The sequence below is a fragment of the Centruroides sculpturatus genome, unplaced genomic scaffold, assembly GCF_000671375.1.
Source record: "Centruroides sculpturatus isolate CEXI.00-Female unplaced genomic scaffold, Cexi_2.0 scaffold25, whole genome shotgun sequence".
In the NCBI taxonomy this organism is placed as follows: Eukaryota; Metazoa; Arthropoda; class Arachnida; order Scorpiones; family Buthidae; genus Centruroides; species Centruroides sculpturatus.
The window spans coordinates 1476100-1496953 of record NW_019384428.1 but is presented as its reverse complement, the minus strand read 5'-3'; the positions used below and the strand labels follow the sequence as shown (position 1 = coordinate 1496953).

Sequence of the window (20854 nt, the reverse complement as noted above, 5' to 3'; positions counted from 1 at the left end):
GTTGCATGAGGTAGAGGAGTGACCCTTTCTTTCATTGTCTTCCACAGACTGTCTCCCATCAGCAAACAGCTTGTCCATTTGTACATGGAGATTTTCTTCATTGCTGTTTCACAAGCTGCAGATAACATTGCAAGAGTTTCTTGTGGTGTCTTCTTCAACAGGACATTTGATGTTTGTTTGTTGTTCGATGATGGACATTTTGATGATAAACATGAATCCAAAATCTATCTTTCACTCTTTCATGTACTCAACCCTTACACATATCATAACACAATCATGAATGTAATAACTTGATACCAGCACCCTATGATGCTGTGTTTCAGAATTACATACATTTTCCACAAACTTTTCAAAGCTACCTTGTATATTTTATCATAATATAAAAGAAAGTTATAAAAAATTGTAGCCAAACCTGTTTTTGGTAACTTCATTTATTTCATTGATAACTGCTTCATTAAATAAGACCTTTTTTCAGTTTTTCCATTTAAAAAAAAAATTATTTTATTTATATACTAAATAAGTAATTTATAAAAGTCAAAATAATATTAAAGTAAATTTGACATATATACAGAACAATAAAATAAAAATCAAATCATATTAAAAATAATTTTTATTTTTTCTTAAATTTAAGTATGTAATTGTATACAACAAATATTAAGTATCATAAATAAATATAGTCTATATTTTAAACTGTATTCATTTAATAAAAATTTTTAGTTTAGATAAAATATATAAGAATGGTAATCAATGATTTAACATTCTGGAATAATGTCACACTTTGAAAGAAAACATTAGTTATCAAATGTATTCATTTTTTTTAGATTTTATTTTTTTAAGGTCTAATCCAAATTTATATTCAATATTTACAGTCAATATATAATCAACATCTTTAAAAAATGTTTAGAGATCAACATAACAACTTATGTTAATCTCTAAATATGTGTGAATATGTGATAAACAACAGTGTGCTACTATTAATTTTACACACATTTACATATTAAAATTGAATGTTTTAAATTTTGTGAATTTTAAGAGTTTACTTATTAAACTAATACACATTGAAAACTGATAATCTAAATTAAGAGTTATCTTGTTTGAAAAAATTATATTTTATAACACTTATCTAATAATCTTTCATTTTTAACAAAAATTGCTGGGACAAATTCATATTTAGAAGAAAAAATATATATTTCTTACTAGACTATACAATTACATGAGTCCATATCTTCTATCCCTTCACACGCTTATTGTAGAGGCATTAACAAGTCTACGGCGGAACCGCCCTTTTATTTGAGGCTACTATTATATAGTCTAGTAAAAAATATATATTTTTTCTTCTAAATATGAATTTGTCCCGGCAATTTTTGTTAATGTAATTATTAATTTTTATGAATTGTATGTGCCACCGCTAGAGGACTTTTTAACTTTTTTACATTTGTTGGCGGACAGTAGCCTCAAATAAAAGGACGGTTCCGCCGTATACTTGTTAATGCCTCTACAATAAGCGTGTGAAGGGATAGAAGATATGGACTCATGTAATTGTATAGTCTAGTAAGAAATATATATTTTTTCTTCTAAATCTTTAATTTTGTTTAACTTTTCATATAAACTAGGACCATTTAATCATATACAATCTTTAGTTTTAATTATAAATTTTGTATTACAGATGACATATATTTTAAATATATGATCTGATTAACTGAAAACTTAAAGTTTGGAAATGCATATTATTAAATGTATTCTTCTATTTATATTTCTGGCTTATTTCATTTAATGATAGTTAACTGAGTATCAGATAATTGTTTATAAATAATTCATTACTTGATATCTTACTCCTTATTCCATATATAATAATCTCAGTTAAATTCATAAATAATTCAACCAAATTTGATCAATAAATGGCAAAATATTAATAAAACATTTAAACTTAAATTCAATTGTAATTCTATCTGCTTTTAGATATTTCCTGATAAACTGCTGTATATTCAGTTTTTTCTATATATGCTTTAAATTCCTTTCATCTACAATGGTAGTACTGTACATGTATTATACTATTGAAACAATTATGTATATAACAAAAGAATTAAAATATGCTTACAGTTCCATGACCATTTGCTTCAAAGTAAATACCAATGTCTTCTTTTTGAGCTCTATGATGAAGATGCTTAACTCCTGTGGGAACACAAGCAACTGGAATTTTCTGGAAAGTTTAATTTTTTGTTTGTCAAATAATTCATTCATTTTATTATAAAACTTGATCTAATCAATTAGAGGTGGGTAGTTCTGGATCAGAACTATTCCAGACTCAAAACTACTAAGAACAGTTCCACACTAAGTGCTAAGAAAGTTCTAGTCAGAACTACAAATGTGTTCCTTGTTTTGTACTTTTATGATTATAGCTTTTCAGGAAAAACTGAACTCTTTATCTGGTTTTCTACTGAAACTAAATGAAGATGTTCCATGAGTTTTTCAAAATAATCAAATTAAGGAGTATTTTAAATTTACAAAAATATTTTTAAAAATTATATTTTTTATTAGAGTTAGTAATTATTTGTTTTATTAGTAACTAGCAGATATGTATGGCATTGCTTGGCCAAAAAATAAGAAGGCTAAACATTAAAATGAAAGCCATATTACAAAGTGTCAAGGAGATCAAATCAGGAGAATAGTGGAATGTCCAGATTTCATGATAGTCTATATTTGCTTTGAAGTCCCAGAAAATAAGTATGAAAAATTTGGTACATATTGGACAAAGAGTTTAGGAGTTAATAAGGGTGGGATGAAATCAGGGGTAAGGTGTCCAGGTTTCATAGTATTCTATATTTTCCTCAAGAGTTATGCAAGAATAAATTGGAGCAGATGGATCAAAAAGCTAAGAACAGAGAGACACAAACATTCTATTACATACAGAAAACTGACATAGGACTGTCTAGTCCAACAGAATCATCTAGCTTAACAGTTCCAATTGAATGTTCCTCACTTGGATCAGTTCCAACAGTTCTAGTTCCAGAAGCAGAAATGAATTTCCCACCTCTATTATCACTACAGTTATTTTATTTATAAAAACAATTTTTATTATTTACCAATGTATTAGAAATATAATTTGTTGAATTTCCATTAGCATAAGCTGTTTGAACAATACACAGTTTAATATTTGTTAATCCAGTAGCATTCAGAAGATGTTTTAAATAAGTTCCAATTGAATGTTCCTCACTTGGATCAGTTCCAACAGTTCTAGTTCCAGAAGCAGAAATGAATTTCCCACCTCTATTATCACTACAGTTATTTTATTTATAAAAACAATTTTTATTTACCAATGTATTAGAAATATAATTTGTTGAATTTCCATTAGCATAAGCTGTTTGAACAATACACAGTTTAATATTTGTTAATCCAGTAGCATTCAGAAGATGTTTTAAATAAGTTGCAACCTATAATAATTTATAAATAAATAGTTATTTTATAAGCAAATAACAACATTTATGTAATTTTTATATATATTTGATAAAAATTTCCAAGATAGATAAGTTTAAACTTACAAAATTTAAGAAAATTCTTAAAATAGACAATACATAAAAGCAGGGTTGCGGAATCAGTAAAAAAACTCTCAACTCCGACTTCTGATAATTTTAGTAGGCCAACCCCAACTCCAACTCCCGACTCAGGCGAAATTAAATACCAAGCCATTTTATGGGGGCAGAGGTGCTCATAGGGGGTACACTACTCTAAACTCTAAAAGGAGCCTGGGGCATTTACCCAAATACTTTATAGTTAGTATTTTTAATATTTAAATTAATATTTATTTGTATAAAAAAATTAATTTTTAACAAATATTTAATAAGAGGAGAAAGGAGAGATAAAATTATACATCTACATATATTCGACAGCATTTGCACCTCAATTTCACCCTTCCAGAAGAGTTAGTCCAACTAAAACGTGTGCGATCTAGCTAGCTATTTCAGCCCCTTGTTAAGAAAAGAAAAATATGTACTTTCATCAGAAAAATAGAATACTTATTTAGAGCAGGGATAATAAAGGAATGTTTCAAAGATATTCAAATTCAATTGGGTCAAAATAATTTAACTACTAAACACAAATACTACAATGAATACTACATATTTAATAAATTAAATTGATGCATTTTGTATTTAAAATAAATAAATTATAACAAAATACAAAAAGAGTTTTAAAAATTAATAAATATATAATAAATTTTCTTTCATTTAAATAAAAAAACTAAAGTAAATTTAAAATGCAGGAGTCAGAGTCAGAAATTCCTCCCAACTCCAACTCTGACTCCACAGCCCTGAATAAAAATGTCTTCTAACATTGTCATTAAGAAGTGTAAGTTTAAACCTATTTGTCCTAACAATTTTTATCAAATATATTTATTATTTTTTAATTGTGCTGTTGCCAGAGGAAAGATTTTAAAACTTTTGCATATTGAGGTAAATAAAGTATCCTCTAAGAAATCTTAGGTCAAATAAAGTTCAATTCTGTCATAAAACTTAATTCCCTCATGTGCATGCAAAAGGACAATGTTAGAAGACACTTTTACGTATTGTGTATTTTAAGAATTTTCTTTAATTTTATAAGTTTTATATACATGTTTTTCATTTAATAAATATAATCACATATTTATCAAATATACTAATAAATATATAGTAAAATTTTAAAAATTATATTTTGATTTGAAATATTATGTCTATATGATAAAAATTAAATATGATAAAAAAAATTTGAGATATACAGAAGTCAAATATAAAATTCTACATTATTTTTTATATATTTTTGGTAATTCTTTTGTTCTTGAAAAATTTTTTACATAAAATTTGTATTTTTATTTCAAATTAAAATTTATTCTTAAAAATAATTTGATACGATAAAAGATATTCTGATGCATTTTAATAAAACATTTAGCTATTGTAATATGTATATATATATATGTAAAAACTTAAAGAAATATTATGGATCATTATATAATTGCTGAAAAAAGAGAGAAATCTGCCCCAATAAAATATATAAAATTATTTATATTCTCATATAATAAATCATTAAATTATAAATATATTTGTCTCTTTATGTGGAATACTCTGTAAATTATAGATCTGATTTATAATGGCATAAGCTATCATGGTGAATAAACTTCATTTATCCCGTTATAAATTTTAGAATTCTGGATAAGGATTTAAACTTAGATCTTATTGTGTAGTCATTTTGCTGACTATAAAACACTTAAAATTAATTTTTTATGCATTTTTAATAATATATGTTCTTATATATTATTATTTTTTTAATAATATATATATTAATGTTCTTATATATTATTTTAAAAATGATTTTATAATAAACATGATCACACCAAAGATTATTTAGTATTGTATTTTAATGAAATAACCTAAAATGCATAATAGGTATATAATAATACTGTTAAATCTGAATTAATATGTCTGAAAAAGTGTTTGGATAAAATAATTATCAATGTGTATACAAATGACGTGACAGCTGCAAATTGAAATTTAAATCTTTTCCTAGGTATCTACATTATTAGTTAACCTAATTATTAAAATTACTGTGAAATAATGATATATTGATGTCTAATCATTAATAAATTTACTGATCAAATTATATTTAAGTTTATTCCACAAATGTGGCAAAAATTTGTTTATATTTGGCTATTTATAGATGCATACGTTCATTTATTATGCAAAGAAAACTGATTATATAATAAAAACCAATTTTATAAAAACAATATAAATTTAAAAAATCAAGCTATAACTTTTAAAACAGTAAATGTTATATTTATTCATTTTAAAATAACTTTTTTACAAATCCAATTTCAATTAAACATACCAACACTGCAATTTTATCTCCATCCAACAAATGGAATGTATTTTTGGAATCCAAATAATAATATACTATTCTATCTGCATCTCCATCATAAGAAAGTCCTTTATCTCCAACTTCTAATGAAAGGCCTAATTATTGACAAAAATAATAATGTAACATTTTAATAAAGTATTTATATTCAAGAATATATAAATGTATTAATAATACATACAACAAAATTATATTATAAACTAAAATATTGCCATGATAAAATATTAACATTGAGTTAAATGAAGTGAAATAATAAATTTTAAAATATTTTTATCATCGTGACTTTTTGTGAATTTTGAAAATATTTCTGTTTAAACACAATTACATTTTATGAAGAGTAATTTAATAATAAAACTATTGAGTGTTATTGATTAATAATTATATTGATAATTATTTCAAAATTTATCATTTGCAAAATAATGCCATGAGAAAGATTATTATGAGAAAAGAGAATTGTTACTAAACAGAAAAACATTTCTAGTGCCAAAAATTTATACAAAATTGATTGATATATATATGATATTAGTTGCATTTGCATACAATATTGCATACAAAGAAATAAATTCCTAAATTTAATTCATTAGAAATGTATTCAACATATCTTCTTGAAGAGGATAAAATGCAAATTTTATTCCATACAATGATCACTTATTTCAAATTTTAAAATTTTATTTGCTCTAAAATTAAAAAAAAAAAAACATTTTTAACTATTACCAGAATGTGATATCAAAAAATTACATTTTTATTAGAATTATTTTATTAATTGTAAATCAAATAAATTTATTTGATTCATAACTTTTCGTAAACTATAAAAGATTTGTTACATATTTTATATTCTTCACACTTTAATATAATAAAATACTGTGTAATGATATTCATATTACCTTCTGGCAATTTTTGCTGAACTTTAACAAAATCAGCCCCACACTATCAAATAAAGAGCAGAAAATAATTAAAATAATCATTTAATATTTTTTCACTATTTTATTTATAACTGAATTCAAATATAAAGTTTCTAACAAAAAAAATCACATATTGCTTTATCTTACTTTATAATTGAGTTTTCCTTTACTTCCATCATTGTAAAGCTTGATATCAAGAAAATTTTCTAGATATTTTTGTAATAATTTTATTTTTATAGAACCAATTCCATTTGCTCCATCTAATTTTACAGTTGGTAAATATTTTTTCTTGCTATCAACCTGAAAATAAATATTTTTTTTTAATAAAAATTTTATATATTACAAATAGTTGTAAAAAATTAGATTATTAAAAACAATTTATATGCTGTCAAGAACTTCCTGCAGAAATATGGGAGCTAAATAATCATGTCCTACAAATATGACTAGACACTAAAAGCCACCATGTATAGGAGCAGTATAATAATATAATGAAATGCAAATTAGTCCTACAAAAAATTAAATCAATCATAAATAAAATAATACTATCCATTTCAAAAGAACAGAATATGCATTTTTGCATTTAAAAATATTAAAGTAAGAATGCAAACAAATCAGGTAGAAACTGTTTTATTTCAAACCATACTAATTTCAATATAGTCAGTCATTCTTTGGTAGGACCTCTTTAAATTTAATTATAGCACATAGTCTTCAGAGCATGAATTCTATAAGATGATGACAGATGTCAGGAGTTACAAGGCTCCAAGCAAGATGTACAGTATATTGTCTGTAAAGTCATGAAAAGTTTGGAATTTCAGCTTATTCATTCATTCATTCATTCTGGGAATTTGGGATTATGATGCCTTTATTTCATCCATTATAGTCAATTTGATCAGGCAGATCTAGGTTTTTCAGGGCCTAGTGCTTATTGAAGTTCAATGAGGCCCCACTTTTTGTTAGATTAAGAATCTTTCAATTGGGGTTTAAAATTCATTTTTAATAACATCAAAATCAGAGTTGAAATATATTTATTTATGAAATGGTGTTGAATGACAAACTTTATATTGATAAGTGCTCATTGTTAATGAAAAAGTATTAAAAGTTTATGATAATAATTCAATTTTTGTGGGGCCCCCAAGTGTTGAGGGCCCCACAAAAATTGCCTGATTAGTTCCTATGTAGATCTGCCCCGAATCTGATCCATTTGTGTTGGGTATTTGCAGACCAGAGTAAAACTTGGATTTTTTTTGTCATTAAGCCAAGCAGTGGTTGATGCTGATTTATGTTCAGAATGAAATCACATTGAAAAATGAATTTGACATTTCCAAAAATGTTTTCTGATCAAGAGTGTTTTGAGGATTTCTTGGTAAATTTGACAATTCATGCTGGCATTGACTATACATAATTTCCTCTACCTTTTCAGCACTCATGCACCAACACACCATAATACTTTACAGATTGCTTGCAGCAGGTGGAATTTAGATTTCATGCTTCCTTTGCCATACATGAGAACCCTGTTAGTAAAGGAGATACAGAACTTTATTTCATCCAAAAACAATATTGGACCATTGTTCAAATGTTCAGTGTTCTAGTGTTCATTGTAGTCATCTTTTTGCTGTGCAGAATTGAGTTGTGGTTTAATGCCAGAATATAGGATAAGAATCTCAGTTCTAATCTACATTGTGGTACTAGTGGATACATTAGCTTTTGCTTTGTTCCATAGTTTGCATAGTTCTGAAATTGACTCAAACCTGTTTTGAATTGAAAATTTAGCCAATGCACAATTGTCCTTTTTTGTATTTTTCTCTTGTAGCCAGAATTTTTTCATTACTTCCCTCTGTTGTTTACATAATCAGTTTATATAAAAATTCCTCTGCTTCTTGTCTGTGTTAGTGAGATTTTTGCTGAGGTCTACTTTTGTGTTTCTTAGGCTCTATTCAGTATTTTTTCTTGCTTTTTTTTTTGTCATTTTAGTTAATATTTGTGTTACTGCTTAGATTTTGAGTCAGGTTTTTGTTCTCAATAGGCTAGATTTTCCATTTTCACATGTTTTTCATTTGTTAGGCTTAGCTAGCTCAGTTTCTGTTCTGGCTTTGCCAGGCAAAAACAGTTAGTTTCTTTGATTTAATCAATTTAAATTTACTCCTTTTCAACTTCCACTCGATCACCTTGTTTTTGGCTGGCTTTTATAAATTTTCAGTTTTTAGGTGTTTTTCAGTTAGTTAGTCTTGTCTTAGTTTAGGTCTAAGTTAGATAGTTCTCTTTTTGTAGTTAGGTCTTCAGATGTTTAGCTTCCTCTATGATTTTGGTTTTTCTCAGTCAACTAGTTTGAGTTTTTTGGATTTTTCTGGTTTTACTGCATTGTGGTATTTTTGGTTATTTAGGTTTTTCTGAGTTGTTCTTCAGCCTTTTCAGTTTAAGTTCAAAGTTAGGCCTTACTATACTAGGCCAGTTTCAACTGCCTAACCATTTTCATAGCTTTTTCGATGTCAGTTCGAAGTCAGATATTTTTGCTTTTTTGTGGTTTCTGTTTTTTGTAGTTAGTTTTCCCTTTGTAATTCTTTCCCTTAGTAAGTGCTTTGTTCCCCGTTAGTTTCGTCTTTCTAGGCCACCCCATTTTTCAGTTTTTCAGTTATACTTCTTTGCAGTATTTTCGTTTTCAGTCCACCTGTTCTCTTCCTTGATTTAAGCTATAAGTTATTAGCTTGAAGATAGTTTAAGTAGTTTAAGGATCTTTCTAGATGTCATGTCCATCTAATTCTGGAAACACTGGGGCTGGAAGCCCATGCTTGGACATCTTGTCAGTCTGTAAAAAGCTTAGGGAGCTTTTGGACATTATAAGATAGTATTATTTTATTCATGATTAATTTAAATTAATTTGTAAAGGGTTAATTTGCATTTCATTACATCATTATGCTCATCTATGTGATAGTTTTTAGTGCCTCTGGTCATACAAATTTTTTGTAATTCCTGTTATATCTGATAAGAATGATGATAAGAATGATTTTCTACCTTTTTTTTTAATGGAATTGTGTATTCTGTATTATATTTGGATATGTTAATAATATATAAACTTTAAAAAAGTATGTTATATCTTTTTCAGCACTAAATTCCTTTCATATACAACAGTGTCGGAATCAAAAATTGAAGTTATTGTTAAATATTATATGACATTAATAAGTACAAAACATTGTGTCATGGTAATGTTTGTAAACATTTTTCCTGTTAAGTAATAAAAGGTTGGTGGCATTGCTAACCTCTCAGGGAACTGACAGTAACCTTGTTTTACTCTCCCCTTTTTCAGTGCTGACCTTCTGTGAGTCAAGTCAGCATTATCTTTTGCATAATCTTTGTCCTTTGTCATGTAACTAGTTATGCAAGTCTAACCAGTTTTCCTAATCTCTGAAAAGCAACATCCAGTCTAACATAGAATCTACATAGAAAAAAAAATCTGAAGATATGTAGTATATCTATTTTCCAGTAAAATGGGTTTAAAAAACATAAAATAATATAAGGAAAAATTTTATTAGTCTTTTTAAAATTTCTTATAACAGCAAATAAAATGATTTTATTTTTAACTATGCAAGTTAATTAATCATCATTAATTAAACCACAAAAAATCAAAAAGATATGAAAATTTTCAAAAAGTATAATTTACACTATACTTATGTATATAAAAAATTTTTAGAATTGCAGTAATTAAAATACTAAAAATATGTCTAATATTAATTTTGTAATTCTTTAGATCAGTTATCAGATGAATTTACAGTAGAGTCCCGCTAGACCAAACACCGCAAATCCAAATGTTTTGGTCGGCGAAGAGGAAATTTTCTCTACAAGAGGTCCACTTAGGGTGTTTCTCTTTCCTGAGTGAACCACATGAATAAGGCTTCATTAAGCTTGTCAAATGTGGATGACCTTGCTGTTTGTCAATTTTCAACTGATTTTTCTGAAGTAGAGGCACAAAACTGCTCGATCTTTGCACGACTTTTTTCTAGTCGGTTATTGTGGCTTTGCCCACTCCAAACTCTACTACCAATTTCATTTCACTTTCACCCTTATCCAGAGTAGGGCACTGACATCATTGATAGTGTTGGATCTATATAAACCAGACCTGTTTTACTGCTTGCTTCTGCATTATTTCAATTATTCAGATAATTAAAAAATCTGCTAATTTGAACTGAGCTTGGTCCCAATTAGTTCAGACTAGCAAGACTCTACTGTATATTTATTTTTAAAATACTCACAGAACTATCTTTTCTTAATTGGATGAAAGCATTTGATAATTTTTTATAATAACCATCTTCTGTATCTTCTCCATATTTGTTTTTAGTATTATAGCAGCAAACCATATAATGTAATTGTGGTGTAGTTAAAAGGCCTATTTTAAATATATATCATCATCAAAAATAATCTGAAAATAAGTTATAGAAATTTACATTTTTAAACCATTATATATTTACCATAATCTCTCAATTTTCCATCCAAAATTTCTACACCCATTTTCACTGCTGCACAAAGATGCGGACTGCTAAATCTTTTACAACAAAATTTTTTAATATAGATTATTAAAATTTAATAAGACTTAAATGCCAATTAATTATAAGTTCATTCTTCTACATATGTTAAATTCTAAATTAAAATTGTTATTAAGTTCATATTTTTTATAATACCATAGTAATAACCTTTAATTATTAATTTATTTATCTATTAATTAAAATCAATAATTAAGTTTTTATAGATCATTGGCTTGTGAACAGTTGGCTTTGTTAACATTGGCTTGACTGTTTGTAACTCATAGCATGGGAATCCTTTGTACTGTATTTGTACTGACAGCTGTCCAAGAACTCTGATGCAGGATTTGCATGAGAGTTTTGCACAAAACTGTCTTGTCTCTTTCTGTTAGTTTTTTCTGGGATATCTTGGCAGCCCTTTTCATTTATATATGATTTCTCTAACTGTTAACTTTGGAATGTCTCATAATGATGGCTGTCAAAAGTGACTATGATATCTCATATAGAAAACTTGCAAATGTGGCATCATTCGTTGTTGAAAGCCTATAAATTTCACCGAGTGCAGCATTTTTCATGCTCCTCTTTACTAAGATTTGTTCAAAGCTTAACAAACATATTTATAGCCAATACAGTACAGTAGACCCTCCTATAACACGAGTTCCTATAGTTCGGATTCCTATATGACAACGAAAAAATTGTGACGGTATCCATACAAACATGGTAAAAAAACTCCTATAATTTGGTAAAACGTCATCGGGCAGCTGAACTACTTTCCGCCATCCAGCGCCATGCTATGGAGAGTTTAGGTGGGTAAATTGAGTTTACTATCATCTGTACAGTATTATATATAAATTATATATAAATTAGGTACTGTATATATAATTATATATTAATTATATATAAATTAGGTACTGTATATATAATTATATATTAACTTAATTTATTGTAACTTTATTATAATTATATATATACTTTCCGCCGTCCAGCGCCACGCTACGGAGAGTTTAGGCGAGTAAGTTGAGTTTACTATTCGTCTGTACAGTATGTAAATTAGGTACTGTAAGTCTAATACAGCACTAATTTTATACATTTCTTGTGAAAGAAACATTTCTTATTCAACGGCCATAAAAATTATTTATATTAATGATGTCTCCAAAGTTCAACGAAGTTTTCACAGAAAAATAACTTATCAGAAATTGCGGCCGCCGTTTGGTGCGCTGCTCCACGACGAAAACAAGCTTAAGCAATGGCGACGTCGAACGGTGCACACTCGGTAAGAAATCCTACAATTTTTTGTTTATAGCATAGTTTAAACGGATTATTCCCAAAAAATATACGTATTTTGGAAATGTTGAGTCGAATTAGTCTAGGAATCGATTAATTTTTTGGAAGAAAACCTTTCAAACAGCCATAGTCCGTAAACTTCACACATGTCGGGCTGTGATTGGCAAGGACTCGTACAAAATGGATTCATAAAGAACGGAACGTATCTACCGTGTTATAGGGGGGTCGACTGTAATTTATTGCTTACCTAAAAGCTATTTTATTAAATGATCTGACAGTGTCCAGATATTAATCACTCAGCAGTGAGCGACGAATATATTTGTCAAGGGCGATTGTGTGGCAGTGGTGAGGGATGAACATGTACGTAAAATTCTTTTGGGGATATCGCCAAAAACTAGCCTAAAACTACCACAAAAAAAATTCACATAAAATATGAATTATATAATAATAATAAAAGACTTTTGTTTACTAGACAGAACTGTTTACAAAATCTTTTTCCAAAATAGTAATGAGAAAAAAACGCGTGGAAAAATACTCTAAAAATTTCACACATTTATTCTCCCCTACTAAGGGGTAGCACCATACCTGACTATTCCACTGTTGAAAGGATAATAATGGGCAGTATATACTGAGTGGTTCATTTTAATCAACCCACTGGAATAATTTGGAAAATATGCATCCTGAAAAGTTTCGATAAATCAAACATGTTAGATTTCAACATGTTGCCTCAAGACAGCACTGTCAATTTCATCATAGATGACAATGGTAAAAATAGTCAATTTCACTTTCTTAAATGAAAATCCCATTATTTTATTGCATATTATGATCCTACATTTAAAAAAAAATCAAACTTTTATTCAAAACATTTTTTCTAAAAGATGCACTTATCAGAAGTTTGGACTTTTCGAAGAGCATTTGAACTTTTACACAGCCACATTGCATGCAGTCACAGCTGGACTGATTAAAACTAATTATACCATACATATCAAAATAAATATGACTATATACCAAAAATTTAAAATAATTTTTATAATATTAAAGAGAGAAATATATTATTATTTTTGATACCTACAGGTATACCTCGCCTTACGTCGGTAATTGGTTCCAGGAGAACGACGTAAGTCGAATTTACTTGTCTTCGAATCTACTTGTCACTAGGCTAAACCATAAATTACCATTTCTGGTTTTGTATTTTATTTATTAATGCATTTTTAATAATATATGATTAATAAAAATCTATTTTAAGCTTACAAACAAATAAATTTTAGTTTTTAATATAGTACAGAAAAAGTATTCTAAATTTACGAATGCATGTACTGTAAATACAGAACATACTAGTATATATTTTAATATGATTTTATGTGCTTTAAACGCTTTTCTAGTGATATTATGACTTCAATATTTGTGGCAGACAGACGTAAAGTCGAATAAAATGACTTAAACTTGATATTTATTTTTCCATATATTTTTTTGACAACGACGTATAATCGGGAACAACGTAACTCAAAACGACGTAAGTCGAGGTATGCCTGTATTTGTAAATCTATTTGACAATTTAAAATTTTCATATTTTATTAGTATAAGTTTAAATAAGTAATATGTTAATTCAATCCAATATAAAAACACAAGCCAAAACTGTGACTATTTCTAGCAGATTATCTATATTATTCAACCTGTAAAAAAATTTAATTAAAGCTCATTTTACACCTTTAAATCTTGTATAATAAAAAGAGTAAATTTTTACTGTTTATATTTTTGAATAGATATTTACCTTGTATCATGTGCAACAAATACTTGAGCTGGTTCTTTTATGTTAATATCAGCATCACATATAATTTTATTCAAAGAAGTAGCTATATCTTCATCTCTATATAAGAAATATTAATTATTTACTTTGTGAAATAGTATTTGTGTGTATATATAAACTTATATAATTTATATAACTTATATATAAACTTACAAACAAACAACGTGTTAGGTTAATTTATTAGAAATTAATATCTATTTAGAATCTCATTAATTGCTATATAAATTCAGAAATCCAAATTGTTCTACAAAACAGAAATCAGTTTCTGGGTGTGAGATAAAAGATCAGAACAAGGTAGAAACTGATATATTTGTCTTTTTTTCAAATGTTTTTGACAATACAAAAATGTCTTCTTCAGAATGGCTTCTAAATCAAAGTGTGTGCAAGAATGGAGATGTAAAAAAATTCAAATAAGTTTGAATATTTTACATTCAAAATTACATTTAAATTTTATTGAAACAGATTCTTAAAATGACAAAACATGCTGTGTCAATATTAAATTAAATTTTTAACATGAAGAGTTACATAAATTTCTGTTGAGAGAGATACATTAAAGCAGTGTTTTTCAACCTGTGGGTCAGGATCCCCAGGGGGGGTCGCAAAGCCATACACGGGGAGTTGCGGGTAAAATAAAAAGACGTGCTTGTGGCAGGTCCTGCCCTACAATAAAAAAACTAAAATTTCAGTAAGAAGGCTGTGCCTGTTTATTTTACAGTACAATTGGTTTTTTTTATCAATATTTAAATCTCAACAGAAAGAAAATTAAATACATAGTTTTTAAAATCACTGACAGTTTTAATATGGCCCTGGGGGTCACCAGAATTTTTTAACTTGTAAAGGGGTTGCTTATTCAAGAAGGTTGAAAAACACTGCATTAAAGTTAATTGAATATACTCTTATGAATATTATGCTTTAAAATAGAACACAAGAAACTAATAAATTACAAATGTTGTTAATAAAAGTTTCTAATTAGCAAATAGAATCATTTTATAAAAAAAATAATGCATAAACATACTCTACATTAGCTAAATAAGTAGCAAATAACTCCCAACTTGCTTCTAACATCTCACCAAATGGATCTATTATCTTGACACCATTATCTTCTTCTGGGTTATGAGAGGCAGTAATCATTACACCTATAGTTGCTATAAATAAATTCATATTAATTTATGTACTTCTTAACTGGCACATACTTTTTGCATTTTATTAATAATCAATAAAATGATATTTTTAAAATAAAAAAACCAACACAATTTCATTTTAAAAAGACAACTACAATTATTAAAATTCCAATTTATAAACAAAAGTTATAAAAATTGTGATTTATAAACTCTAAAAATTCAAAATGAGTGAAACTTTTATATAGAGTAATGTTACTAACTTATTTTATATATTACTACTAGTTTAGACATATTGAGAATTTAGAAGGAAAAATGCAATAAATATTTGGAAAAAAATATTTTATAAGGAACACATCTTAGAAGTTCTAAAATAATCAACAAAATTTCGTAAACAGTATGCAAAAATCTAAAATTATAAAATGGAGCACAATAATTAAATTACAGCTAATATGCACAATAGTTATAATAATAAAAGTGTGTATTATTGTAATTAGGATTTTAATATGAATAGTTTGTCTCAGATTAAAGTTAAATAACAAAAACAAATCAGATAAAAGATAACAGAAACAAATCATTTTATAATGTATTTTATCATTTTAAAAAGTCCTTTAGAACTTTTTGTTTTATAGTGGTCCCTATCTACTTTGCCATGATTTATAATAGTAGTATAGGATTTTTGCCATTAATGGATTGAGTATATTAATGGCAAAGCTTTTATGAATTACAAGAAAAATAGTGCATTCACTTACATTTATGCCTTGGATAATGTGGAACCTTTGTTAATCAGAGCTCAGATAATCAAGATTCTACTATCTTTGAATATATTATAATCAATTTCCTACTATTCTGTTCTACTCTTGTGTAAGAGCTGCAAGCAATTTGTGTGATAATTATTATTTCAAACATCTTTTCTTCTTTAAAAAATGTTAATTTTGGAGGAAGTTATACAGTATAAGGAAGCTCATCAATAAAACCGAACTGAAGAATGACATGAGAAACAGATTTAATATCATGAATATATTTTTCTTGATAAAGATGAAAGTAATACAATTTTTACATTACACTATTTTCACCTTTTTCACGTATTTTCAGGTAAAAGAAATACCAGAAATTTAAAAATCAAAAATTTTCACTTGATTCACATTAGTGGCAGTTGCATCACTATAAATTTCACATTATCATATTAAATTTACAGTAATTCTGTGTTATATTTCATTATTATTAGTGACTTGGAATTAAAACTTATAATACTAAATATAAAGTTACAAAATTGTAAAACAAAACAAAATTACAGAATATTTCATATCTATTAGAATTTTTTATTTTTAAAGTATCACATTAACACATTCAATCTGTAGAACAGGAGTCGCCAAAGTGATCTATATCAACTCCCAGGGGTCAATATAACATTATTGGGGTTGATGAAAAGACTAAAACTTACAAATTTTGATCTGAATATTGCTAATCTTGCTAAGGATTATCAAGCTTATCTGTCTCATTGATTGTCAATTACAAAAATTATTATTAACATATGTACAATAAATGTAAAAAAATGTAAAATTAAAAGATATATATTAAAATAGTAAGAGGTTTTTTTTTGCTTGTAACAGAAACTTTTTAGCGAAGGTCGATGTGAGGTTTCAAGAAGTTGTAGGGGGTCAACAATCAAAAAAATTTGGCAATCCCTGCTGTAGAATAAATTTAAATAGTTAAGGAAATATTGTATATCTGCTGCTATGTTGTTAAACTTTTACTAATTATAAAGTTGTAACAATGCATTAATAAATGTGCCATATTTCTGAATTATAAATCAGAAAATTTTAAAAATGGGTTTCTATTTATAAAATTTGAATTTACACTTCAAGAAATTTAAAATTAAACATTGTTTTTAAGGAAAAACAAACTTCTTATTCTGGCTAGAATACTAGATTAAGTTGTTTGAACCCTGAAATATAAAGTGCAAATCTGGAAGTATGTCTTTTTGAGCATTAGCTAAGCTAACTAGTGAAAACTAGAAATGACCAGACATTTGGCCAGATTTTGGGCTTTGAACTTAACATATTTTTTCCTGCAACAAACAAATAACTTCTGTATTTTGGGATATTACATATTCTCACTAAATAGATTAAATGTAAACAAAAAATTAATTTTAATTGTTAAAATTTTTTCAAAGCCTTAAAGAACTATAAAACAGTTAAATCTTTTGTTGACAGTTGTGAATTTTGTAAATTGTAGTGAATTTCAAATTAATAATCAAAACTGCAAATAACTTAGCTCACCTTTCTTTGCTTTAGATCTCAACACTGCAAGAAGTCCCATACGAAATACAATAGGAGGAAGTTCAGAATGTCTAAAATTTACTCAATAATGTTAGTTTTAATTTTTTTATTCATTTTATGTATGTAAAATTATTCAGATTATATATAAATTAGAGAAAATCAATTAAACAGTTGATGATATATCTATCTGCTTTCTTGATCATCAAGATAAAAATTTTAGTAAACCCTAGTACTTTTTAACTTTTCAGTTCATTCACACTAGTGACAGAAAATATGACTCCATTATTATATTGGTACTCTAAGAATGAACAGAAAATCCAAATGCCCTATGGTTTAACTGAATATTTTTCTTTATCTTGCTTTCCAAGAAAGCAGATATATGTTTTTGGGTAAATTGAAGAAATAAGTTTGATTGATATAGTTTGCAATAAATAAAATTAAATTTAACCCAAATAAACATATTTTTAAACTATAAAATGTACTATTTTAAAACTGTTAAATTTGTTTTTTGAATTATACTTTTTAAAATTAACATTTTTAATAATAAAGACCTTTTTATTATTAAAATTGGATTATATGGATGAGAATGTTGTTTCATGTATTAATGAATGAAAACAGTACAACTGCTATAAATATATTAATTAAATGGTAATATAAAAATGTAGAAAATTATTTCTGACCTTATAAAATGAAAGAATTTTATAACAGAATATTGAATTCACAGCAATCCATGTTTCAGGAAAAATAATAATCTTGTGATAAACTATATCATTACAAATAATAAGGTTTCTATTAAATTTAAGCAAAAAATTTAATCAGTGAAAGTGATTAATAAAGATAACAAAATGGATTATAAATAATTTATATACTAAGCTAGGTGTATACAAATTATTTTTGAATCATTAAACTATGTTAAACCATAATAAATTTAGCACAGTTTAAATGTTTAATATATTATAAAATTTTAAGTAAAAGTAACTTTTGTTTATATAAATATGTAAAAGTAACTTCTACCAAATTTTGCTTTATAATACAATATAAACATAATTGTTTATGTTATATTCAGAATGCAGATGAATTTTAAGCATTAATTTTAAAATACACAAATGCATTATTTAATAGAAATATACATACATTGATCTAAATCCAGCCGTTCCATATTGTACATTTCTCTTACTTAATTTTGGATATTTTTCGACAGCCAAATTATAAATTCTTTCGAACATTTTTAACTAGCGATTATCTAAATGAAGAAACGTATAAGAACTTTGATAAATATCAAATAATCTAGCAACTGCTTAAACACATGAAATGAGTTGATAAACTAAATTGTTTGGAATCCAAGAAACCGGTTTTTAAAAGAAAACTTGACATAAGTTACATAAATATATACTTTTAAAACTTATTTTAATATATGTCACAGGCAAAAAGTTATAATTACATTGCCGATTATTATCAAATTACGCAATGTTATTTACAATATAGTAAATTAAGTGTCACGTGTATAATTTAATAATATATGTTCATTTTGTAAATAGTAACACGATTTATATTCATCTCCACGTGTACTTTTAAAACTACTGCTAACAAGCGTTGCCAGATCAGTATTGCCAGATCTGGCAACACTGTTAAAAGGTAGCGTGGTTGTGCTCCAAAAGCAGAGTCGGTAGATTAACTACCGACTCTGCCAAAAGTAGCGGATTTGAACTGTTCGTAGCCCAAACAATAAAAATGAATTATTTTACAACTATGCACTTTTTCTAATGAAATAAGTTTGTAATATATATATTCGGTGTATCTGCATTAATTTTCTCTAAATCAAAGCGAGTCATTCGCAGGCGAGGCGATTCATTTTTTGAATTTAGAGACTTAGCGACTACAGTTTTTGTTTTCAGTTTTAAGCCCCCCTGTTTCCATTGTATCAAGAACTGTTGTGTCAAAATTTAATAACTTTTGGATCACTTATTGGGAAAGAAAATTTGCAATTCCAACAGGATAATGCTGCCATTCGTGCATCAAAGTCAATTAAAAATTGGTAGTAACGGTACGAACTCAACAAATATCTAGTGTTGCAAGATCTAAAGTTACTAAAACGTAACAAGTTCGATACCCGTTTAATACTTATTTTAGTACTAAAAAGTACTAAAGAATTAAACGAGTATCGAACATGTTACGTTTCAGCAAAACTATCGTTCATTGCAAATAGAAATACTGTATTGAACAAACAAAACTTTAAGTAAAATAAAAAATATTAAAACGTGGCCGACGGTAATACATTTAATTTCATTACACTTAATTGTATAAATAAAGTTGCAACGTTTAACAAAGATAAAGATATTTTGCTTCCGTTTTCCATCCGTCGTTCGCTCCAGTAGACAATCCACAATTTCATAAGCAAGGTCGCCTCCGTACTTACAAATTATTATCTAAATTTAACATAACTAAAAACAAAAGTAAAAATTACTGAAAAGATATGGGAATGTAATATTTAAAGTATGCTCATGTATTTTTTGTATAATTCGTGTATATTCATAATGCCCGTATTAATCATTTTGTCCATAACATATACATTAAATGATTAAGACTTCTTGATGGAGCCAAATTTTCATCCTTGGTAGAAAGGCATCTTAAACTTTCATCCGAAATGATGAAAGTTTAAGATGCCTTTCTATCAAAAAAATAATAAATTTGTCAATTAAAAGACTTTTCTCTCAACTAAGACTTAATAAATATTCTTTAACTATTGGTTCATCGTATACTCAAGATGTACAAATTTGTGTATCTAACAATTTTTCCTTGTTCCCATTTTGAGAATACTGTGTACTAGATAATAAGAAAACATAATATAGATACAGTATGTTATTTAAAGAATTTAATAAAACTAATTTTTATATTTGTTTTAAAATAATATTTATTTAATTTACAAATTGTGTGACTTTTTCGTTGATGTAAATAAATATATATGAAATGTCTTATAACATCCTTAAATACCTTCACTTATGAAAATTTATTATTTCAATATTTAAAGTATGCCAAATAACAATTACATTTCAATGGCACATTTATCAAA

At 26.8% G+C, this 20854-nt stretch overlaps 1 protein-coding gene across 1 annotated transcript in view; it reads right to left on the bottom strand.

Annotated features, from left to right (window-relative positions):
• The window catches only part of LOC111619662 (phosphoacetylglucosamine mutase-like), a 31611-nt gene extending 12402 nt beyond the window's left edge, over positions 1-19209 (bottom strand). Inside the window, exons 1-12 of the mRNA XM_023361429.1 lie at positions 18919-19209; positions 17785-17855; positions 15400-15529; positions 14349-14444; positions 11243-11316; positions 11027-11160; positions 6930-7082; positions 6765-6807; positions 5854-5978; positions 3315-3431; positions 2099-2200; positions 413-465 (exon numbers count right to left, since the gene is read on the bottom strand). Coding sequence (XP_023217197.1) covers positions 413-465; positions 2099-2200; positions 3315-3431; positions 5854-5978; positions 6765-6807; positions 6930-7082; positions 11027-11160; positions 11243-11316; positions 14349-14444; positions 15400-15529; positions 17785-17855; positions 18919-19010 — 1190 coding nt within the window. The 5' untranslated portion in view covers positions 19011-19209. The remainder of the gene's footprint in view (positions 1-412; positions 466-2098; positions 2201-3314; positions 3432-5853; positions 5979-6764; positions 6808-6929; positions 7083-11026; positions 11161-11242; positions 11317-14348; positions 14445-15399; positions 15530-17784; positions 17856-18918) is intronic.
• Between the last annotated feature and the right edge of the window lie 1645 nt (positions 19210-20854).